Genomic DNA, 24,858 nt, shown 5'->3' with positions numbered 1-24,858 from the left:
TGCATTACCAGCGAAATGATGATCAAACCTGCCAAGTTCTACTGGGTTATTTCAAATAGCGGTAAGAGTACTTTTAAGAGCCAATATTTACTTATACTCCGTGTCTCCAGAATTCCACCCCAATCTCTCTGCATGCTGGGAGCTTTAAGGGTTTCACTTGCTTTTAGCTCTCCTCTCTTACATATTGAGGAACACATAAATTTATGTTAACTTTTCATTTTTTTAATGTTTATTTTTTTGATAGAGACAGAGCATGAACAGGGGAGGGGCAGAGAGAGCAAGAGAGAGCGAGAGAGAGTGAGAAAGAGGGAGACACAGAATTTGAAACAGGCTCCAGGCTCTGAGCTGTCAGCACAGAGCCCGATGCGGGGCTCAGACCCATGAACTGTGAGACCATGACCTGAGCCGAAGTCGGATGCTTAACCGACTGAGCCACCCAAGTGCCCCCATGTTAACTTTTAAATAAAGAAGGGGCGCCTGGGTGGCTCGGTTGGGCGTCCGACTTCAGCTCAGGTCACGATCTCGCGGTCCGTGAGTTCGAGCCTCGTGTCGGGCTCTGGGCTGATGGCTCAGAGCCTGGAGCCTGCTTCCGATTCTGTGTCTCCCTCTCTCTCTGCCCCTCTCCCGTTCATGCTCTGTCTCTCTCTGTCTCAAAAATAAATAAAAAATGTTAAAAATGTTAAAAATAAAAAAATAAAATAAAATAAATAAAAAATAATAAAAATATTAAAAAAATGAAAAAAATTAAAAAAAATTAAAAAAAAATAAAGAAAGAAAAAAGTTAACAGAAAATGCGGCAGTGATATATGTGTTAAAAGAATACTTGCCTTCCTATTTAAACAGATAAAACTGGTGTTTAAGAGGTGTTCTGGAGGGCGGTGATATGCTTTTCACAAAATGTTTTTTTAAGCAAGTTCATTTCCTGTGTGCTCATAATATCACAGCATAATCAGTACACCATTCCCACAGCCCCTTCGGGAGGGGTTTTATGGGACACTAGGTCCTGGCAGAAGCCCCTCCATCCATTCACCATTGTTCTCCAAGGAGACACATTTGTTGCCATTGGGGATGGCCAAGGGCATAGAAGCCCATTCCATGAGGAGCCACTCCCCACAGAGATGGGGCAGTTCATACTCTAACATCACCAGGGTATAAAATCCTTAGCTTCGACAAAGCTTTTAACCTCTAAGCCTTCAAAAAAGGACACCACTACACTTTTTAGCAAATCTCCTAAAACAGAAGAAGAGAGCGGCTGTTCACGCACAGCTGGACCCTCTAGTATATGGAGACTTTTCCTGGGCTTTCCGAAGCCTCGAGACATTCTGGTGTAAGATCATTTAGAACGGAACTAAATCGTTTTTTAAAGCTTATTTCATTTATTTTGAGAGAGAGAGACAGAGAGAGACAGTGCAAGCAGGGGAGGGTCAGAGAGAGAGGGAGAGAGAGAGAATCCCAAGCAGGCTCCACACTGTCAGAGTGGAGCCTGATGCGGGGCTTGAACTCACGAACCCAAGATCGTGACCTGAGCCAAAACCAAAAGTCAGATCTTAACCCAATGAGCCACCCAGGTGCCCCTGAACAAAATCATTTAAAATAGTGTATACAGGGGTGCCTGGGTGGCTCAGTCGGTTAAAGCATCCAACTTTGGCTCAGGTCACGATCTCACGGTTTGTGAGTTCGAGGTCAGCTTCGGGCCGTGTGCTGACAGCTCGGAGCCTGGAGCCCGCTTCGGATTCTGTGTCTCCCTCTCTCTCTGACCCTCCGCCGCTCACGCTCTGTCTCTTTCTTTCTCTCTCAAAAATAAATCAACATTAAAAATAAAATAAAGTAGTGTATAGATTAGAGGCCCCTCTGCAAGCAGACAAGTCTTCACAGATTCATTGGACTAGAGGACATCTACAAACATCTTGAGCGGGAGGACATATAACTAAAGTGGATCGGGGCCCCTCCAGCTTCTCATAACAGGCACCGCTGGAGCCTCCTTCCTTTCCCTCGTTGACGTTACTGAACTGTACTATTTTCTTAGTGGTTCTGGGTTCCAAATTCTGCACTAACAATATGCTAGGACAACCCCAATTTTGCATTTCCTTATATTACTGGGAGGAGGGGCAGAGGGGGTTGTGGCTGTTGTTTAGTATTTTTTCTTTTTTTTAAAATATCTTTTAAATGTTTATTTATTTTGGAGAGAGAGTATGAGCAGGTGAGGGGCAGAGAGAGAGGGAGAGAGAATCCCAAGCAGGTTCTGAGCTGTTAGCACAGAGTCCCCGTGGGGCTCGAACTCACGAACAGTGAGATCATGACCTGAGCTGAAGTCGGATGCTTAACCGGCTGAGCCACCCACGTGCCCCAGTATTTTTTCTTGATTATAAAGTCTACCTGCATAAACATATTTGGAAAATACTGAAAAATATCAAGAATAAAGCATTAAGAAGAAATATAACCTCCTTCACAAATACGCATCAGGAAGCGGATAGTAAGTACTTTGCCCCTTGGATCTGATTTTTTTTAAAGATATTTCTATTTTTATTTTTTATAATGTTTTATTTATATATTTTGAGGGAGAGAAAGAGCAAGGGAGGGGCAGAGAAGGAGGGAGAGAGAGGAATTCCAAGCAGGCTCTGCACTGTCAGCACAGAGCTCAATGTGGGGCTCAAACCCACAAACTGAGATCGTGATCTGAGCCGAAACCAAGAGTCGGACACTTAAGCAACTGAGCCACCCAGGCGCCCCATGACCTGCTTTTCTTAAAGGTTCTTCCTTGTCCTCGTACCCTTCTCCATCTCCCCATTTCCATCCAGGACAAAAAGAAAAGGACACTTAGCCATAAAAAGGAATACTGTGTTAACATCCTACTGGTTGAACGACACCTACCAGGCGAGAGTTCCTTCTCATATCTTTTAACTGAGCTGTCAACTTGTCCAACTCCGTCTGGTGAACCTCCAGATACTCGCTGCAAAAAACAACAGGAAACACCACTGTGAGCTCTGTGCCTGGCGAGTGACATCTGGTGCCGGTGCTGACCCTGTCCTCCTGAAGGGGATTGAGAATCTGGTTCCTGCTCTGCAGAGGGCAAAGTCGGTGGGAGAGAAGCTGTGTGTTTCCCAATATCTCAACTTTTGGAAAGCTCCAGCAGTTGCTTCTGGTACTATCCAGATGGTTAAAGAGGAGAACCCTGTGAGGCTGAAAGTCCAAAAAGAAAAACCAATGGGGAGAGAAGGGGCAAAACACCTATGGAGTCTGTCCTGGGTCCAGGTTCCCAGAATTCTATGTAGTTAAATACAACACTGACTCTATAGGGCACCCTGCACTCTAGGGAAATTTTATTCTGGGAAAATAATAATAATAATAATAATAATAATAATAATAATAAATATATATATAATATATACGACACAATATGACATAATACAACAACTTGGGAAGGTTTCAGAATTCTTCCTCAGCAATCACTAAAATGGAGACGTCTGTCCACCATTGTTTAATTAAGTGAACTCCAATTCGAGGCTGAGTTAAACACATCACTAGTTCAGATGTCCTTCAATGTCATGGATATGATGTGGAAACCCAACATATTTCACATGTTTGGGGCTCATTTAAGGCTTCCTCGGTTGCGGTGCAAGAATGAAATATCATTACAGAAATAGACATTTTAAAATGATCTCCTAAGACTTTGCTGTGTGCCCCCACCTCCCCCAGGACTTTAGAAAGGAGAAACGTTCTAGGGTATTGTTGGTTCAATGTTCTTACTCAAGTCCATTTTTCAAGGCTCTGACGACCTCTTCTACCCTCTTAGGCTGAGGCTCTTTGGGAGGGTTATTGTTTTTGTGTCCTAAATTGTGCATTTTCTTCAGTTTGGCCTGAGGCTTCTTGAGAGCGGAGGGATTTTCGATAAAGGAGTTACATCTATGCAGAGAGAAAAGAGATTGTGAGTCTCAGCATCCAAAAGGACTTGAGCAAAGACATGCCTTTTTCATCATCTTGTGTTTGTATTCGTGTCTTTCGGGGAAGGTATCGGTCCCTTATATATGCACAACCTGAGCCATCCTGTGTTTAGTTTATCAGCAGATGTACTATCAGATTTATTGCCCTGAACTGGACAGGCTACCTGGCTAGCCCGTCAGGTACGGTGCTCTGCGTGGAAACATGCCACACCACTGACACCTTATGGAAAGCCAAGGACAAACACTTCCGAGGAAGTGAGGAAGCAGAAGGATATAATCCAATGGAAAAACACGTGTGCTATGTAACCTTGGGCACGAGCGTCTACTAAATTCGTCTAGGATGTGAATGAACAGTTTTGGTTTTTAAATGTTTGTTGAGAGAGAGAGAGAGAGTAAATGTGCAAGATGGGCAGAGAGAGAGGGAGACAGAGAATCCCAAGCAGGTTCCATGCTGTCAGTGCAGAGCCCAAATCGAGGCTCGATCCCATGAACCATGAGATCATGACCTGAGCCAAGATCAAGAGTCGGATGCTCAACAGCCTGAGCCCCCCGGGTGCCCCTGAACAGTTTTTAGATAAAGGTAAAAGCACGACATGTGGCTAACTCCAGACAGCATTAAAGAAAAGTCCAGGGGCGCGTGGGTGGCTCAGTCAGTTGGGCATCTGACTTCGGCTCAGGTCATGATCTCACAGTTCGTGGGTTTGAGCCCTGCAGCGGGCTCTGTGCTGACAGCTTGGAGCCTGGAGCCTGCTTTGGATTCTGTGTCTCCCTCTCTCTCTTTCTGCCCTTTCCCGGCTTGCACTCTGTCTCTCTCTCTCTCTCAAAAATAAATAATCATTAAAAAAATTAAAAAAAAAAAGAAAAGTCCATGTAGCTGGGCCAATAGCCTGTTTTCAGCTTGATTTTGATGGAGTAAATTATCTTTAGGTAGAACATAAAACTTAGTGTCACATTAGTGGCAGGGAGTGCGGTGGGAAAGTGGACACCTGATAGCTTAGACCCAAACTACCGATCCGATTAGGAGACCAAGAGGCCAGAACCTCACTGACCCCACTGTCAACAGGAAAGCCGTGACCTCCGAGTGTGGCAGGTGCCTGCCCCGTGCCTTTTCCTCTGCCGCAACCGTGCACACCAAAGGGGATGTGACAGGTCAGAGCACAAGGGCCCGAGAGCCTGTAAGACCTCTGCTGTGTCAGAAAAACCGACGACAGACCTACTCCATGTTACCTATTTCATTACCCATGTGTTCCCCCAAGTCCTGGCGTAGATGAAGGGAGATTCCAGAGAAAGCGGAAGACTAACTTCCCAAGCCCGTATCCGAATGACATCTGCTTCCCAGAGTTGATGTGCAGATGCTGTCTTTACCGGCTGCGTAACTTTATACCCAACGCAGGCTCCCAAATCTGGATGCCGTGGGGAATGTGCTGCATGGGGCGTGGAGTGGGAGGGTGGGGAAAGCTATGCACAGATACCACTGGCTTGTCCAAGATCCTCAGCCATCTGCTTTGCAGCAGGAATTTGAAATGACAGAAAAGAAACCACGGTCCTTAATTTTTGGTGCATTACGTCTGTTTCATGAAAGAGATTCAAATAGCACGTGTGTGTGTGTTTTGACAAGGCTGCGTGCTCACAGAGCCTCTCCAGGGCATGAGCTCACGTCCTTCTTGCGCTGCGTCCCGGAAGAGACCCGCACACGACTTGCCTGGATCGTCTCTCCTGAAGGCCGCTGAACCCCGCAAAGGACTGGCTTCTGATGATCCCATTGGGTCCCCCAGGTGAGAAGGACTGGGACCCTACCAACATGATTTCTGGGAGTCTGGCTGGTAGTCCTGTAAGACAGTGGAAAGATTATGGCAAATTACAGGCAGGTCCAGGCAGAAAAAACACTAAGCTTGTCAACAATGACAAAGGTGAGGTGAGGTGAGTCATGAGACCATTAGATGTTTGTAAGTCTTGTTTCCTAGGGCTCGTTCCTTTCCAGCCAAAGGATTCAGCTCGCGGGTGAAGAAGAAAAAGATACCCACCTACTGAGACAGAAATAAATGAAAATTGCACACAATTATCAGTCATTTTAGGTTTCTTTTCTGGGATTTTTTTTTTTTTTTTTTTTTTTTTTTTTTTTTTTTTTTAGGCTCAGATACATGAAACCTTCGGAACGTTTACCTCCATTCAACAGCAGAAACACACAAACAGGCCAAGTCAACGTTTCGGCCAGGCCCCGCATCCCATTCAAAACACAGTCAGGTCTCAGGGTAGGATTCTACATTTAGAAGTCAGATGGCTGAAAACACGAGGTTTCTTGAGAGATGAATTTACTTAAGCTTGTTCTCCTTTCTACCCTTAAGTATATTTTGAAAGATACGATCTCGCCACTGTTGTGGCCTTGCAAAACAAGACGGGTAAAGAGAGCATTCACAAAAGTGGGGATAATGTAGGTTATTAAATGAGAATACAGGAGGAGTGGGAGGAAAGGGAGGGGGAAATACAGCAGAAAGCACGCCCCCTATTTCAGTCTCTCGCTCGGCTTTTGTCAAGACTCACCACGCCAATGACTAAGAGGCATTGTCAAAACACAACTCTGGCGGACACAAGCCTGAGGTTAGTTCCCCCAAAGGACTGGCCTGAGCTGTTAGGTAATTCTACCCGCCTAGGTCAGGCAGAGTGGAAGCAGATACCATTGTCTTAGCAGGGAACCTCACTCCGGAGAGGAACAGGCTCCAGGAGAATGGGGAGGCAGCCTCTGGGAGGACTGAGGGCTTCCAGAGTGAGCAGACACCGGCCTGGCCTGTTTGAACAGCACCAGTAACTGTCCTTTAAAGACCCAGCAAGCAAGCAAGAAAAGCTAAAAGGCACAGCAGCGGAACTTTTCAGATGGGATGGAAGAGTCACTTCGCCAGGGCATACTCGGACTGGACCCCCCCATGCCTTGGCTGGTTTCTAAATCCCCTCATTCGGTCCCTACCCCCTCCCTCCCGCTCTAGAAGAAAGCAGCTCTGGGGTGTACAGGGATTCTTGCAGAGCCCGGGTGTTGACTCACCCGGCAACAGGCTTGGCAACAGGCTTTACAACAGGCACCAGGCTTGCTGGATGGGACCACAGCCCTACCAGTTCCATGCCAGCTATGGGGGGAGGGGGCAGGGGTGGGAGTGGGAGGTTAAGTTTTGCTGGCGTTCTTTAGCATTTTAAAAGTGACGATGGAGGGGCACCTGGGTGGCGTAGTTGCTTGAGCATCCGACTTCGGCTCAGGTCATGATCTCACGGTTCATGGGTTCGAGCCCCGCGTCGGGCTCGGTGCCGGCAGCTCGGAGCCTGGAGCCCGCTCCGGACTCTGTGTCTCCCTCTCTCTCTGCCCCTCGCCTTCCGGTGCTCTGTCTCTCTTTCTCTCTCTCCCAAAAATAAACATTAAAAAAATCAAATCAAAGAAGTGATGATGTGTGTGTGCGCGCGCGTGCGTGCAGTGAAGGTACTACCTCACGCACCGATGGCAGGGAGAAACGCAAGACTCAACGAGGTCCTTCTAGGTGCTCTCTGCTGCTTCCTAAGAGGTCGTCCGCGTCTCAGGCTCATACAGCACGCCTCTGCCATCTTTGTGTGTACACGCCAACCTGTCCTGAGTATCAAGAAGACACTATCGTCGCGGCGCCTGGGTGGCTCGGTCGGTTAAGTGTCCGACTTCGGCTCAGGTCCGGATCTCAAGGTTCGGGAGATGGAACCCCGGTCAGGCTCACTGCTGTCGGTGCAGAGCCCGCTTCGGGTGCTCTGCCCCCCTCTCCCCGCCCCTCCCCTGCTCTCTCTCTCTCTTTTTTTTTTTTTTTAATTTTTTTTTCAACGTTTTTTATTTTTATTTTTGGGACAGAGAGAGACAGAGCATGAACGGGGGAGGGGCAGAGAGAGAGGGAGACACAGAATCGGAAACAGGCTCCAGGCTCCGAGCCATCAGCCCAGAGCCTGACGCGGGGCTCGAAGATCGTGACCTGGCTGAAGCCAGACGCTTAACCGGCCGCGCCACCCAGGCGCCCCTCTCTCTCTCTCAAAAAATAAATGAATACTTGGGGCGCCTGGGTGGCGCGGTCGGTTAAGCGTCTGGCTTCAGCCAGGTCACGATCTCGCGGTCCGTGAGTTCGAGCCCCGTGTCAGGCTCTGGGCTGATGGCTCGGAGCCTGGAGCCTGTTTCCGATTCTGTGTCTCCCTCTCTCTCTGCCCCTCCCCCGTTCATGCTCTGTCTCTCTCTGTCCCAAAAATAAAAATAAAAAACGTTGAAAAAAAAAAATAAATGAATACTTAAAAAAAAAGGAAGAAGACACTTTAGTTTGCGTTATTTCTGTAGTCGACAGTTTTATAATCACCTTAAGGTCTAAATTTGGGGAATTTTATTAGTACTGTATCTCACTTTATAAATTATTGCTCAGTAGATCTGTTGTTGCAATTACGGGAATCTTCGATCATGGGGAAAGAATTAAAGCATTTGAAATATTTTAATGGCATGATCATTTTTTTAAGCCACAAAGATTTGTTTTCTCTTATCCATTCGATCGGTAGTTTCCACTAGGGGCATCAGGATCCTGTGGCCAGGCGTTCAATTTAATTAATGCGGAAGGCCACGTGGGTACTGGGGTTTTGCAAAGGTCCTCAACTGATTCTTAGGCTCAGCAAAGACAAGAAAAAAAAATGATGCCAAGTTGGTTGAAATTTTAAAACTTCAGTTAGAATAATCTTCTCAACTCCAACTTTTAACGTATACCGTTCGGTCTTAAATAGGCTTCTCTTTGCAAAGTTTAAATGTCTGGTTAAATGAATTAAACCCATGAACCGGATGGTAGAATAATTCACCTTTTCCCTCCGTTCAGCAACAGATAAGGGTCTTGAGAATAAGACACACGCCTGTCCAGGATTCTACGACCGTAAAGTGCTTTGGGATGGGTAAAACCCTCGGAAGCTACATGTTGAATGGACGATCAGTAGGAACGTGCTTGCTGGTCTGAGGAATGATCATTATCAGGCAAGAATTTGGCTGAGAGCTGGTTTAGGCCGAGATCTCTATCCTGCGGGTCAGCTGTCCCGAAGGCTGACAAGCCGCCCAAGGGGAGTCGTAGAGCACAAGTGCACAGCCCCCCCACACAAAGTCCGGCTGTTGGCGAAAGGGATAGGTTGGGACCGGGGAGACAGAGGAGGAGGCATTCGGGCCACGTGACCACCCCGTCCCGCAACTCAGAAGGAGGCAAGTTCTTTGCTACCAGCCTTCCGGCCGCCTCAGCTTCTCCGCACTGGCACATTTACCCGAAAGGCTCTGTTGCCTCCTTTTTGATGACCCCACTTCCGCCTCTGTGCTCTCAAAGTCTGCAGGCTCCTCCCTGGCTCCCTAAGAAGTCCCACGGATGCAGTCTTTCCAGCTTCTAGCAAAACCACCCCCCAAACTGCACCGGTCCCTTTCAGGGCTCTAAGGACTTAAAACCAGTCATCCCCACCCGAGTCATTTACATTTTCCTTTTACATGCTCCTTTGGCCTGAACGCTTGAACTTAAAAAAAGAAAAAAAAGGCCACGTAGAACTGGAGTATCGATGCTGGGATGCTGGTAGGGATAGGGGGTTAAAGCTGGGTTTATCCTCCCAAGTTTGGAGGACGATTTAGAAGATCTGTTTAAAAAGTAAAACATTTGGGGCGCCTCGGTGGCTCTGTCAGTTGAGCGTCTGGCTCTTGATTTCGGGTCGGTCATGGTCTCAGGGTCGTGGGATCGAGCCCCACATTGGGCTCCGTGCTGAGCACAAATCCTGCTTAAGATTCTCTCCCACCCTCTGCCCCTCCCCTCTGCTCACCCTCACATGTGTGCTCTCTCTCTCTCCTCGAATAAATAAATACATAAATAAAATAAAAGGTTAAACATTGGTATCCTTTAACATGTCCTGTCTACTCTTCAGTATGTCCTGTAGAGAAAGACTCAAGTTCACAAAGGGGCATTTACAGGGATGTTGATGACAGGCAGTGGAACAGGGGAAAAACGGAAACAAATGCCAGTTTTTACAGCAACAGTCGATAATGCATCACGGCAAAACCCTGGGATAGAATACTACGTGGCAGTTAGAAAACAATAGGCCCGGGGGGCATCTGGGCGGCTCAGTCGGTTGAGCATCTGACCTCAGCTCAGGTCATGATCTCACGGTTCATGAGTTTGAGCCCCACGTCTGGTTCTCTGCTGTCAGCTCGGAGCCTGCTTCAGATCCTCTGTCTGCCCCTCCCCTGCTCGTGCTCTGTCTCTCTCTCTCTCCCTCAAAAACAAATAGACATTCAAAAAAGGACAAAAAAGGAACATATGTGATACGTGCTGGGCAACATATATACTTATATTGTTGTGTAGAAGTCTTGCAAAGGAGAAATCTGACTTCTAAGAAGCGATGTGTCAGGTTTCACAAATTCTCATTACACCAGAACAGTTCAGATTCCCCCGGTGACATCCTTACAAGTCCTGAGCTTTGTGCCAACGTCTTTATTTCATCTGCAAAACTTGTGTGTGTGTGGGGGGGTACTCAGCACGTGGGGCACCCAGCACGTGAGGCCAACGCTCTTCAGATACCATGCCTAGTAACCAAGAAACTCCTCGGAAAACAACCAACTCTTCTTTGGGTGCTGCTACTTAAAACTGCTGGGGCTCCGAAAAACGTTTGGACTCGTCGCCCAGTCTTCTGAAAGATGCCAACACCAGAGTTCCTCTGTACCTGACCAATCCCGGGCCAGTTTCCATTCTGGGGCAAACGGTCAAGTGCGGGTCTGGTCCTCACTCTGCTTTGTCCCAGGACACCCGGCTGGTGTTCCAGGCAGCTGTCCCTGCCCTGCCATTCCTCACTCCACGGGAAGCATGGGATGCCTCTGGAAAGAATCCCAAGCACCTTGCCTCGAACAGGCCCTGCTGTTCTGAGCTGAGCCTCTTGGAAAAGCAGCCAGAAAGCCACAGCTGCTTCTCTTCTCGACTCTTTGAAAAATGCAGCTTCCTTCTCTGCGGCACAGTGACAGGATCCGACCAAACACGGACCAGGGGCTTTTGCAATTAAAGCGAGTATCGGATTTTACACGTCATAACACGGGGATACAGGTACACTGGGCCTCGGTGGGCGCTGTGAGCCACCGCCCCCGGTGGAAAGTCCTGGGCTTGGTTTAGATTAGAAGGCAGCTGATCAAATCGGCAGGCAGGTCGTGGAGAAGAGCACAGAGCCTGGAGGTGGCAGGGTCTGGGGTGGGGGCGGAGGCAGATAAAAAGGAACCAGGGGATGAAGAGGTCCCCGCTCACGCCGCCGGGTCTCCTGCCCTGTTTCGACCACAATATGAGTGTAATTCAGAGGGGGAAACAGCCGGCTAGCTGGAGAACGAAGCGATAAGCTGACTCTTAAGAATACATGAATGAGTGATATAAAAATCAACCCTGGACAGTTGCTTGCAGGGTGGGCAATACGAGCTTTTATCACACAGCAGGCCCGCGTGCAGCAGGGTCTACACTGCGGCGTGTGGTAGCTACACCAGCAGAAGTGGTAAAAGGGGAAGAAAAACTTTGGAAAAGTTCGGTCCTGGCGATGGGTCTGTCTCCCATTGTATCTTTATTACCCTGTATTCTGGCTTATGCTTTCTTGTGACTTTGATGAGCCCGAGTTGCAAGCCTCTCCTCCCAAATCTGAACCGTTCCTCTAGGGGACCCGTGAGGTCGAGTGCGCTAAGGTAAGGATCCGGAGAGCCCAGCTGCAGGCTGACCTCCTTGCAACACCTGCCCGGCCACAGTCTCCACACCGACCGGGTCAGGGAGGGGGGCCCGAGGCATGGAGCAACCTGAAAGTAACTGGACAAACTGTCCAGTCAGCTAGAAGGAATGTGAATCAGATTGTTAGAGCTAAATCTACCGAGATTCGTTGAAGGAAATGGGAATTATTGGGGTGCCCGGGGGGTTCAGTGGGTTGAGCTTCTGACTCTCCACTTCAGCTTGGGTCATGATCTCATGGTTTGTGAGTTCGAGCCCCGCTGACAGTGCAGAGCCTGCTTGGGATTCTCTCTCTCTTCTCTCTGCCCCCTCCCCCCCCCAAAGAAATAAACTTAAAAAACACAATGATTCTGAACATAATGCATGCTAAATTTTGCAACCTGCTTATTTTTATCAGGTTCTTTTTATAGGGCTCTGTCGAAAGGGTTATAAATCAGCTTTCTTCATAAACTATCTTCAAAAAGGGTACTTAAGGGGCATCTGGGTGGCTCAGACAGTTAAGCGTCTGACTTTGGCTCAGTCATGATCTTGTGGTTCGTGAGTTCAAGCCACACGTCGGGCTCTGTGCTGACAGCTCAGAGCCTGGATCCTGCTTTGGATTCTGTGTCTCCCTCTCTCTCTGCCCTTCCCCTGCTCACACTTTGTCTCTCTCTGTCTCAAAAATAAATAAACATTAAAAAAATAAATAACAATAAAAACGGTACTTAAGTCTGCCCCGTATTCCATATGTTCCTTTGGATAATCAGTGAAAATAGAACCAGTCTGTGTGATATATGCTTTTTATTTCTGATTTTAAGATGTGGCCAAAGGCAAAGCGAACCCCTCTGATGGTGAACCCAGGGTTCTCTTGGGGAAATGGGGGACTAATTAGCATTAGTCCACGCTTGGCTTGTAGGACCCAAACATCGTGAAATTAAAACATGACAAAATGGCTGGACATCATCGCCCTAACCCTTGAAGAGAAAGCTAGTTTTTTTTTTAAATGCGTATTTATTCTTGAGAGGCAGAGAGCACACAAGTGTGCAAGGGGCAGAGAGAGAGAGAGAGAGAGAGAGAGAGAGAGAGAGAGGATCCAAAGTGAGCTCTGTGCTGACAGCAGGGAGCCCGATGTGGGGGCTCGAACTCAACTATGCGATCGTGACCTGAACCGAAGTGGGACGCTTAAACCAACCAACTGAGCCACCCAGGCGCCCCTGAAGAGAAGGGTTTTTATGGCGTTTTCCTCTTTTTATGTAACCAAATCTAATTAAGAACACATACAGGTAAATCTGGAAGACTCCCACTGCTGATAGAAAATATAAGACATCTGTGATTTCTGAGTGACCATGGTAAGGATATTTCGGCTCTCACCGAGGGATTTCTCCTGAGGGGAGAGTGTCTACTTAAAAGCCAACAGTTTCAAAGCTACGTCCTCTCTGGAAGTTAGGCGAGACCAATCCTCTGGGACAGGACGATGACTATAGCAGGTCTGGAGGCAGGTTGCTGGGTGATGTGCTGGCAAAAGTAACAAATGCTAGAATCAATTCAAGTGTTTGCCTGGTGCCAGGACGGCAGCAGCCACAGGGGCAGGAGAGACCTCTGGGGGGCCTTGGGACTGTGCCAACACTGTGCTGTGGTCACGGTCGGACAACCGCACACATCTCCTAAGGCCCATGCTGTACACTCGGGTGAGTAAATGCTACGGTATGTGAGTTCTACGTCAATAAAGCTCTTAAAAAAATCACTGTCAAGTTTTAGAAAAAGTCCCCACTCCTTCTGCAAGAGGAAGTGCCAGGGAATCAGGACTTGAAAGGGAAAAGCGGAATCGACGAACAACCGGCTGAGAGTTGACGCTTTTGTGATCCAATCCCGAGGCCGTGTGAGATGCCGCTCACAGCTCCCCCACCCCTGCACTTTCTGAGTCACTTCTGCAAGGCTGATTTGTGTTCCTTTCCTCTGCTTCTTAACATCGCCATCCTGTTTATGCTCCCCCCACCATCTTGGTCAAGAGCAGAAGTATAATTCAGTTGTCTGAAAGAGGCATGTGGGCCAGATGTAAATAGCCTGCTATGCTAAATGATGATTTAAGATGAATCCTAAAAATAGGCGTCTGCTTATTATATGGTTGCAAGGTGCCTATTACAGAAGTTGACTAATCTTTAAAAAAAAAAGATATATTTAAGTCATTGGCTATTTTTTTAATGCAGTGCTTTAAAATAAATCAAGTCAATGCTAATATTTACTTCTTAGTTGTCAACATTAACCGAATAATAAATGCACGCATGACACACGACACTAAGTCAAGTAACCCGGATGGATTAAAAACAATTTAGCGAACAATGCGCCATAGACTCACTCGTCAGCAAGAGACGGCAGAACCAACATGGCATCTTGGGCAAGTGCCGAACCTGCTGGGTCTCCATTCTGGTGTCTGTGGAACGAGAGTGGTATTTCCTTCCCATAGTAACAGTTAAGCATTGTAAGGTTCAACTGAGATCAATGCATCATTCAATCTTACCATTACAAGGCTACTTGGGCATTTTTTTTTAAGTTCTACTTTTTCAAAGTTTTTATTTAAGTAATCTCTACCTACACCCAACAGGGCTCAAAACTCATGACCCCAAGATCAAGAGTCACATGCTCTTCCAAGAGCCAGCCAGGTGCCCCTTCTGGGAGATCTTCTAACCTGACTTCTCATCATCCCTGCAGATGGCAGGACATCAGCCTAAAAACATACATAAGATAAAAGAGGGCTTTCTACAAGACCAGTGTGCTAACCCCTGAGGTATGGGGTCTTGGTAGCAGAGTGCTTTCTAAAAGGTGAAATGCGGGGCGCCTGGGTGGCGCAGTCGGTTAAGCGTCCGACTTCAGCCAGGTCACGATCTCGCGGTCCGTGAGTTCGAGCCCCGCGTCGGGCTCTGGGCTGATGGCTCAGAGCCTGGAGCCTGTTTCCGATTCTGTGTCTCCCTCTCTCTCTGCCCCTCCCCCGTTCATGCTCTGTCTCTCTCTGTCCCAAAAATAAATAAAAAACGTTGAAAAAAAAAAAATTTAAAAGGTGAAATGCTACAGAAACACAGAGATTGCGATAATAAAGACTTAGGTTCAATTAACTTGGGAGAAAAAGAAAGAAATTCATCTTCAGAATCGCTGTAAACCAATATTGATGGTTTTCTTTCCATGGTTTCTAAGACTCCATCCATCGGCACATAATTAAGTATATGTGATACACTCAACACTGGCAGGATTCTGCACGTTGTCCAAGATCCAAAGAGAACCGCAACAGGTCTCTGATTTAAACAGCTTCAGTAATTTAATTGGAGAAGAGAATATGACTGTACATAAGCAGATGGGAGACAATTTGTGATGTAAGAAACACCAAGGGCAGCAGCTGCTTCTCAGGACTCCAGAAAAGTGCCGAGCAGAGATGTCAGGGGTCTGGGCTCGGTTTGCGTGGTTCAGCTTACAGCCATTTGAACCGCTGCAAGTTACTTCTCTGAATCCCAGTCCCCTCATTTATATAAAGGATAAACACTTGGAAGATCTTTATGAGGGGCAAATGAGAGAGCATATATAATGCCTGGGATGTAGCAGGTGCTAAACAAGACTAGCTTTTGATAATAACGTCAAACATAGAGCATCATGGGTGGGAACTCACGGATGCAGGAACCTACTTGTATTATAACTGTTTTCCTGAATATCTCGTCTCTTCAACCAAGCTACAAACTTCTCCCAATAGAGAAGATCAGTGAGACAGTGGCCACCAGGAAGTTTCATAAAGAAGATAAAACCGGCTACTTCGAGAATGGGAGTGAGCCAGATAGGCAAAAGCGAGCAAAGCTGGAAAATCACATTTTTCTGAAGATAGCAAGTTTTAGATCATTAAAAGCCACACTACTTTAAATACTGATAAGGACTAAACACATGAGTGCTTTCGAAGCCTAGTTCAAAAGTCAACTAAAAAAAAACACACATGGGATTCTGAAATAATTTAAAGCTGGGGCGCCTGGTGGCTCAGTCGGCTAAGCGTCCGACTTCGGCTCAGGTCATGATCTCACAGTTTGTGAGTTTGAGCCCCGCATTGGGCTCTGTGCTGACAGCTCAGAGCCTGGAGCCTGCTTCAATTTCTATGTCTCCCTCTCTCTCTGCTCCTCCCCTGCTCACACTCGGTTTCTCTCTCCTTCAAAAATAAATAAAAACATTAAAAAAAAATTTAAAAAATGAAATAATTTAAAGCTTACAGAAGAGTTGTAAGAAAAGTACAGAAAGCTCTCCTATATCCTTTACCCAGATTCACTATTTTAAAAAAAAATTTGTTAATGTCTTTTATTTATTTTTGAGACAGAGAGAGACAGAGCATGAGCAGGGGAGGGGCAGAGAGAGAGGGAGGCACAGAATCCGAAGCAGCCTCCAGGCTCTGAACTGTCAGCACAGAGCCTGACGTGGGGCTTGAACCCACAAACTGTGAGATCACGACCTGAGCTGAAGTCAGATGCTTAACCAACTGAGCCACCCAGGCGCCCCCAGATTTACTATTTTTTGACGTCTGCCACATTTTATGTCCTCCTCCCCCTATACACACACATACACATTATTTCCTAAATCATTTTGGGGAAATTTGCATATACATATTTATGCATATATTTGCTCCACCCCATTGAGCAATCGGCCAGTATGATGCAAATTTACTTTGAAATAGGTCAATGTGTATTTCCTGAGAACACAGACATTCACTGCCAGAACAACAGTGTAGTGATCAATATCAGGAAATTAAACATGTACACAATACTATTATCTAATGTGCAGATCTCATTCAAATTCCACCAACTGTCCCCATAATGTACTGCCTAGCACCCCTACCCTCATGCCAGGAGCCGGTCCAGGACCATGCCCTGTCTCTCTTGTCATGTGTCTTTAGCCTCCTTTAATCTGGGAGGGTTCCTTGCTTGACCTTTGTCTTTCATGACATTGGCATTTTCAGAGAGTACAGATCAGCTGTGTCCCAGAATGTTCCTTCGTTTGGGTTTGTTCGACATTTTCTCATAATTAGGTTCAGGCTCTGCATTTCGGGCAGTGACATCACATAAGTGGTACTGTTGTCCTTCTTAAGGCATCGCATCAGACGGCACGAGGACTCTCTTGGTCCCATTACTGGTGATGTTAACATTGATCACTCGGTTGAGGTGTTGTTGGGCAGTTTCTCCCCCGGAAAGTTACTATTTTTGCCTTTGTAATTGATAAGTGGTTGGTAAGGAGGTACTTGGAGGCTATGCCAATATCTTGTTACTCTGACCCAGGAGTTTTAGCATCCATTGATGGCTCTTGCCCAAATCAATTATTACTATGATGGTGGCAAAATGGTCCTCTTTGAACTTAATAACTTTTTTTTTTCTACTGTAAGAAAGAGCTTTCCTTAATCTTTTTATTTGTTTGTTTGCTTATTCCATGATTGTCAGGATAGTCAGGAGGGACTCATGGATTCTTATTTAAGGGATTTAATCCATTAATTCCTTAAAAATTTTTTTTAATGTTTATTTTTGAGAGAGAGAGAGAGAGAGAGAGAGAGAGAGAGAGAGAGAGACAGTATCAGTGGGGGAGGGGCAGGGAGAGAGGGAGACACAGAATCCAAAGCAGGCTCCAGGCTCTGAGCTGTCAGCACAGAGCCCGACGCGGGGCTTGAACTCACGAACCGCGAGATCAGGACCTGAGCCGAAGTCGGCCGCTTAACCAGCTGAGCCCCCCCGGGTGCCCACATTGAACCCATTCCTTTCATTGACACCAAAGCCAACTGTCCTTCACAGCATTTTCTGAGCAGTTCACCGAGAGGCTCTTCCCTCTGCACCAAAACTCTGCATCACTGGCGGGAAGTCACAGACTCGACCCAACTTGTTTGATGACTATTTTCTCGAACATCTCATCTCTTCAACCGAGCTACAAACTTCCGAGGGGAGGCTCCGTCTATCTGCACCAGCTTTGTTGACTCTTGGCACAGGGTAGGCGAGAAGAGCAGAGCCCTGGTGCCAGGCTGATCCAGGTTTCACCCAAGTCCACTGGTCCTCTCTACGCTCTAATTTTTCTCAATACAATGAAGACAGTAGTAGCTAAGTCACTTAGGCTGTTGCAGGGAGGAAGTGAGACAATGTATGTAAAAGGCTGGTGTGAGCTAATGTCTACCTGTCAACCAGAGCCTGCGCTTTGAAGATGCCTCTGACTTTTATCAATCAAGTGGCATGTATTATTTAGAAAGCCATATGCGTTTTACAAGGGAAGAGACATATAGGAACGAAGTAATTTGACACGACTGCTTCCTTCTTTTTCGCTCTTTTACCACCCCTCAAAGCAATCACAGCAGAGCACGGGAAAGCTATTTTAAGGGTCTGGCTGACTCATCTGAAGAGTAGAGAAGAAATGTTAATCGCATGTCTATTCACCGGGACAGTCAGTTGCAGTAGCTCTCAGGTGACTGACGCCGGTTCCGCCTGAGGAAAACGAAAACTCTGTTTCTTCCTCTATTCTGGCAGATGAAATAAAACGCAGCGAGTGGCAGCTGGCCTTATGATAATTGGAGGAGAAATGACTCAGGACGTAAAACCAGCTTAAATCTCAAGAGGGGTTGGGTGGATTTTAACTAATGTTTTCATAACTCATCGCAAAATGCAAAGTCTAGAATAGTCCTAGACCTTCATTTGGTGCACACGACATGGCAGAACAGGACCAACGGTGTCCTGGTTGGAAGGAAGGAGCATTTTGTACTTCAGTGAAGGTTGAAGCTGTTAGCAATCACAGTACAGTTATACATATATTTAAAACCCATGCACATCAAAAGGGAACAATCTCTTGGGAAAGCTGTCCCCAGAGACAGCTTGGCTGATCCTGCTGAGAGAAACATACACCCACCGCAAACCCTCACTTTCTGATCGCCAGATTCAAAAACAACGCTCGCACATAGAAGAAAACGGCCCTGTGCCTAGCAGCACAATCACCTCCTCCAGGCTTTCTCCCATGTGGCCTGTGTATCCCAAGAGCTTGGCAACTCATTTCCAGCTAATGGTGAGTGTTGTTTCTCTACTTCGAAAACGCATCAAAGTGATACTGACATCTTCTGATGCTATTTGACTCTCCTAAAATTACCATTTTTGTGAGCTCATATTTTTTATTGGTTCACTAGAACCGAGCTACATCCTTGGAAATCCTAAACAGAGAAAACAACAACGACATTAAGTTCTAGGAGAGGGTCCCCAGTAGTGTGCTGGGAAGCCTAGTTTTGCACAATGTGCTTGTTCTCTTGCCCAGCGCGTGTGGAGAACACCGGTCTTTACGAACGAGCATGAGACGCAGAAAAAGGAACAGTGCCTTATAATCAAGCTACGTGATACGTTTCATCCCAGAAAAAGGATAAGTTATCTTTTTTTCTTTTTGAGTAATCTCAACACCCAACGTGGGGCTCGAACTTACAACCCTGAGTTCAAGAGTCGCACGCTCCACCAACTGAGCCAGCCAGGGGCCCCGAAGGGCCGCATTACCTTTAAGCTTTTCAGATACATAATCAAACTAATAAGACATGTTTCGTCTGGTCAAGTCATCTTTTTTTTTTTTTTTTTTTTTTTTTGGCCATCCACACAAGTAAACTGAATCGACTGACGGTTAAGTGACGGCAAATACAGCTAAAAGCACGGACTCCATTATGGTCATATCACATGATCACGGCCTTCATCCGAGCCAGGAGGTTACAGCAAGGCCTCGCAATGCTAAGGGAACACAATGGACTTAAAACTAAGGCAGTTCTTTCAAACTCAGTCACATTCGTCGTTTTATTCCTGTTGTTATGACAACACTTTTAAAAGCAGCACTTCAAATGCTTCGCATTCAGGCATCTCATTATAGACGTGAAAAACACCTGAGGGTACGCAGCGCTGCTCCTGGGGGCTTTAAGAGGCACGAAGAGATGCGGTTAGAACACCTGGGCTCCTTCTCAGCGTTGGCCCCCGGGGTCCCTAACTTGGCTTTTTTTCTACCAAAACAAGTAATGCGGGCTCATCCAGAGACGGGAAGCATAAAGAATTTACGTGGGCAGATACGCATTATTATTTACAGTCTCTGTTCGTAGTTGCAGCCACAAACAAGACATTCTTTCGCGACCTTGCATATTTCAGGCTCTTGGCGTCACGCCGCTGTTCCAAGTCTGTAAATGATGATGAGTTCTGATCAACCTACAGTTGCTTGCTGTTAGCTCTTGGAGCGCTTCGTTTATGCAAGTGTAAGTTTCCAGAAGGACTTCTCATAGCATGGATTTGCTATGAAAATTAACAATTGATCAAGGGACACTGGTATTGGAGTGAACCTGTTACATGCATCAGTGACCTGCTGGGTTCACACTACAGTCTGGGGAAAGCGTAGACGCGTTTGTTAGACTTTGTAATTTTTTTTTTTTTTTTAAGCAGCCTACAAATAGAAAAATGTTTTGGCTAAGGAAATGAGCTAGCTGGATATTGACATTTTCCAGTCATTATGTTTTAATAGGGAGAAACTGATCTGTCATGTTGAATTCTCCCTGCCCTGATGTACAGTTCTCTGATCATTTCACCTTGGTCTCCCTAAATCGGTGGTGTTTTACATGAAGGCACGTGAATTATTACTAAGCAAAGTACAGAGGAAGTAAACGACACCAATGGATTCGTTTTGGAAGAACTCAGTGTCAAAAAGTTACTCTGGGATTCTAGCAGAAAAAGGCTGGTATGAACGAGCTATCTTCTGCCAGCAGCTTCAAAGTCGAGGGGCTTTTCAGAGGCCCGGACACATGTTCTCTGCATGGTAATTTTGGCAAATTAAACAGCTATAATAAGGATAGTCGTTTCATTACTGGTCCTCACTGCTGCATACCAAGAAGGTGGCCATGTGGATAACATCTGCTGAGTTATTTTTGGTTACCAAAAAAAAAAAATAATTTGTAATCAGAATGCAAAGCAGTTAGGTATAGCTAGATTATCAACAGAGCAGAAGAATTACATTCCTTTTTATGACACACCAAGAGTGGTCTATAATTTCGTACTATTCCTTGCTTTGTCCAAAGGATTTGAAGCTGTAAAAACGGCAATAAAGCAAAAAGCCCATCTAATCCTTAGCTTAAAGTACAATTTCATGCAAAGAAAGAACAAATGTTTATGGCTTCTTTCTCCCAAGGAACGACCCACACCAAAGAACTGCATCTTTCAACACGTGGTAAGTTTCTAACACCAAGGACAAAAGAATACATGAAGGCTTATTTGTACACGTGTGAAGTGCCACATTACTTGGATTCTGAGCCCAAAAGGCACCACCAGGATGCTTCCCCTCTCAGGTAGCCCACATAACGCGTGCAACCACACTGGGCTCTCTTAGTAAGGTAACTTCCACTCTTGGCTGTCAATGATCCCTTTTGCCCATTCATTGTCCTGAGCCAGTTTACCTAGAGGGGGTCAGATCTGTTTTTTTTTAAGTTTATTTATTTATTTTGAGGGAGAGAGAGAGTGTGTGCAAGTAGGGGAGGGGCAGAGAGAAAGAGAGAGAGAATCCCAAGCAGGCTCCACACTGTTAGCACAGAGCCCGACACGGGGCTCGATCTCATGAACCAAGAGATCATGACCTGAGCCAAAATCAAGAGTCAGATGCCTGACCGACTGAGCCACCCAGGTGCCCCCAGATCCACTTTTACAGCAGGAAAAGGAGGGGTTGGAAGACTTTTCCCAACATCACCCGTCTCCCCTAATGCATCTCTCCACCATCTCACTCTCACCAGCCTAAAACCGTGTTCTCTGCTAGACCTTCCCTATGATGGCTCACACATTTCCCTCCATTCTCTGGGTCACACCAGAACTGTGTGAAGAACTACTTTTATTTTTCTGGACTCAGGTCTTACTCTGCAATGCTTGGTCTTCCTTTGGCCCTTTTAAATTTTTTCTCTGGTTCACTGGTGAGAAAGTGGTTGTCATTCATTTTCTTTGGTCCTTTCCCACTGTCTCCCTCCGCCCCATCCCATCAGCTTGGGCGAGGTTATAAACAGAGTGAGAGCTGATGATTCTTCGGACAGACTGGGAGACATTGAACAGGGAACAGATTTCCCTGGGACCACTTCACAGGACCTCAGACTCCTTACTGATCAAATCATTTCTTCATGGGAAAAAAGAGAGGGGGAAGGACAGTAAGAGACTCAAGAGACATACCAACCAGATGCAATGTGTGGATCCTATTTTGACCATGATGACGAACCAAGTGGGAAAAGGTCATTTTTGAGACACTCGGCACATTTTAATAGGAAGTAGATGTTAATAAGAAATATTGCTAATTATTTTGGTGTGAAATGGAATTAGGATTATGTGAGGAAATGTCCATACTTTTGAGATGCACACCAAAGGGTGTAGGAGTGAAATGACCTCAGGTCTAGATTTGCTTTAAAATGCTTCAACCATAATAACAAAAGGGAGAGAGGAAGCAGGTGTGGAAAATTCCTTTTTTAAATTAAATTTTATGTTAGAGAGCAGAAAGAGAGATCGAGGAGAGCAGAGGAGAGGGACAGAGGGAGAGAGAGAGAATCTTAAGCAGGCTCCACACTGAGCCATGGGGCTGGATCCCACGGGGCTGGAGCTTGGGATTACGACCTGAGCTGAAATCAAGAGTGGGACGCTCAACCGACTGAGCCACCCAGGTGCCCCAGGAGCAGGTGTGGAAAATTCTTAATAGTTGCTGCAACTGGTGATGGGTATTCAGGAATTTGTTATACCATTTGCTCTATTAAGTCTATTTATTGAATATTTTAATAATTTTAATAATTGGGTGTCTACTAGCCCAGTGCTGAAAAAAATGAGTCAATCCCAAGTAGCATGTGGGTATCAGGGCTCTGATCTCGCATAAAGCAGGCAAAGATGACTTCAGAGACAGTGATTCTTAACCTTTGCCCCCTTTCTGGAGCACTCTAGGACACAGTGCGTGAAAGAATGATGAGTGCAAGGTGGCTGCAACGCGGGATAACCCCTGTGTTCTTCAGATCCGGGTGCAGATCAAGGTGAGGTCATTGAGAAGGGAGATGTGTCTGTTTTCTCTAGAAAGAAAAGGAGATTTTGTTTGGCCTGTTAATTTCATGGGTCTACTGTATCCTACTTCAAAGCAAACAAGAAGTCTATAATTTGACCACAATGAAGGTGAAATCAACTGGCTTCCGGTTCCAAATCCACCTAATTTTCCACTCCACTCAGGCCAACCTCTGGGTAGACACGAGAACTCCAAACTGGGACCATGTCTCTCAGGCAAGGAACAGGCCCGCAGAAAGGGGAGTTGTGTGGTCGGGGAGCCTCAGATTTTGCCTCTGTCCTCTGGCTCACGGGGAGAAGCTTGTGGGAGCACTCCGGGGCTTTTCCCTTAGAGCAGGCGGCAGAACGGGCAGAAACGAATGCGTGCTTCAAGCAAACCGGAGCATGGGACTGGGTAAGAAGAGCCACGCCAAAACAAAAACATGAAATAATCTCCGTGCAGGGAAGGCAGGCCTTCAAGCCAATCGACAGAGAGTTTCTCCAGCATGTGGAGCCTCTTTCCAAAGAACTTAGTGGCAGGCGCTAAACTGAGAAGACTTTAGCAAAAGTGACCCTTTGGAAATAAAAACAGAACGGTCCCTCGTCTGGTGGCTCCGCAGCTGTGTGTGCCTCCAGTATCGCCAAAGGGCCTCGGAGAGGAGATGGACAATTACGTTTTATGTTTGCAGATTCCTCTTTTCCAAATGCTCTGACACCTCCTCCGTATCCTGATAGTGACCCTATCAGGCATGACAGTTATCACAATCCCAGTCGTCCAGGTAAGGAAACCTACCTGTATGCAACCGTTCCATTCTGGAACTAGAATCTGACTTTCTCCCTCCCAGATGTGTCTTGTGTCTACCCATCTCCATTTCCTTCAGCGGAGAAGGCAGAATTCCTCTACTAGTTTTCTTTGGCTGGTTCTCTTTTTTTAAATGTTTATTTATTTTGAGGGAGAGGGAGAGGGAGAGGGAGAGGGAGAGGGAGAGGGAGAGGGAGAGGGAGAGGGAGAGGGAGAACAAGTGTGCTTGTGCAGGGGAGGGGCAGAAAGAGAGCGAGAGAGAATATATCAAGCAGGATCCACACTGTCAACACAGAGCCTGATGCAGGGCTCGATCCCACAAACTGTGAGATTAGGACCTGAGCCGAAATCAAGAGTCAGATGCTTAATCAACTGAGCCACCCAGGCGCCCTCTTTGCGTGTTTCTTTTTTTTAAAAAAAATTTTTTTTAACATTTATTTTTGAGACAGAGACACAGCATGAATGGGGGAGGGGCAGAGAGAGAGGGAGACACAGAATCGGAAGCAAGCTCCAGGCTCTGAGCCATCAGCCCAGAGCCCGACGCGGGGCTCGAACTCGCAGACCGCGAGATCATGACCTGAGCTGAAGTCAGACGCTTAACCGACTGAGCCACCCAGGCGCCCCTCTTTGCGTGTTTCTTAATGTGACTTTCCATCGCCCTGGAGTGGAGGGTCATCAGTGTTCAGAAGGCCCCACAGTACTAATCAAGTACTCAGATGGCTCAGGAAGAATGGCTAATACTTGTCTATGACCCCCTTGCCTTGTATTTTCTTATTCTATAGCCAACCATTCCTACAATGAGGTGCTCATTATGGGTTAACAACACAATGATAATGACAGCATGTTAGACTCAACAAAAATAAATGAGCAATCTTTGCTACTCAAGGGAGATGCCCTCCCTGGATCTTATACTCTTGTGGTTAAGTCCAGGAAATCACGACCACCCTTAGGAACTCAGTCATTGTGTTTATTTGAAAACATCTGCTACACTGAAATAAATATTTAACCTCCCTCCCAGCTCCTGTAACTTCCTATCAACATAACTATCAATAACCTCTAGAAAAAGCCTAATATACTGTAACATCTAACCTAGAAGTTCCCAAACTTGGCTGCAATTAGAGTCACCTGGAGAACTTTTATTTTCTTCTTCTTCTTCTTCTTCTTCTTTTTTTTTTTTTTAACCTGGAGAGCTTTTTAAAACTGTCATTCTCTCCAGAGATTTCAATTTAGTTTATCTGGGGTGGGGCCTGGGGATAGTTATCTTAAAAAAAAAATCTTCCCAGGGTTTAAATTTTCTCTGCACACGGTATGCAGCAATCACTGATCACATCTCCTTTCCATTCTTTTTTTAAAAAGAT

General features: G+C 46.3%; 1 protein-coding gene across 1 annotated transcript in view; it reads right to left on the bottom strand.

Moving 5' to 3' along the window:
• The window catches only part of RIPOR2 (RHO family interacting cell polarization regulator 2), a 98,971-nt gene that overhangs the window by 60,729 nt on the left and 13,384 nt on the right, over positions 1-24,858 (bottom strand). The window contains exons 2-4 of the mRNA XM_049611338.1: positions 5,644-5,770; positions 3,748-3,903; positions 2,872-2,950 (exon numbers count right to left, since the gene is read on the bottom strand). Coding sequence (XP_049467295.1) covers positions 2,872-2,950; positions 3,748-3,903; positions 5,644-5,744 — 336 coding nt within the window. The 5' untranslated portion in view covers positions 5,745-5,770. The remainder of the gene's footprint in view (positions 1-2,871; positions 2,951-3,747; positions 3,904-5,643; positions 5,771-24,858) is intronic.

This window comes from Panthera uncia (assembly GCF_023721935.1).
Source record: "Panthera uncia isolate 11264 chromosome B2 unlocalized genomic scaffold, Puncia_PCG_1.0 HiC_scaffold_25, whole genome shotgun sequence".
Classification (NCBI taxonomy): domain Eukaryota; kingdom Metazoa; phylum Chordata; class Mammalia; order Carnivora; family Felidae; genus Panthera; species Panthera uncia.
This window is presented reverse-complemented; position numbering and strand designations above follow the sequence as displayed.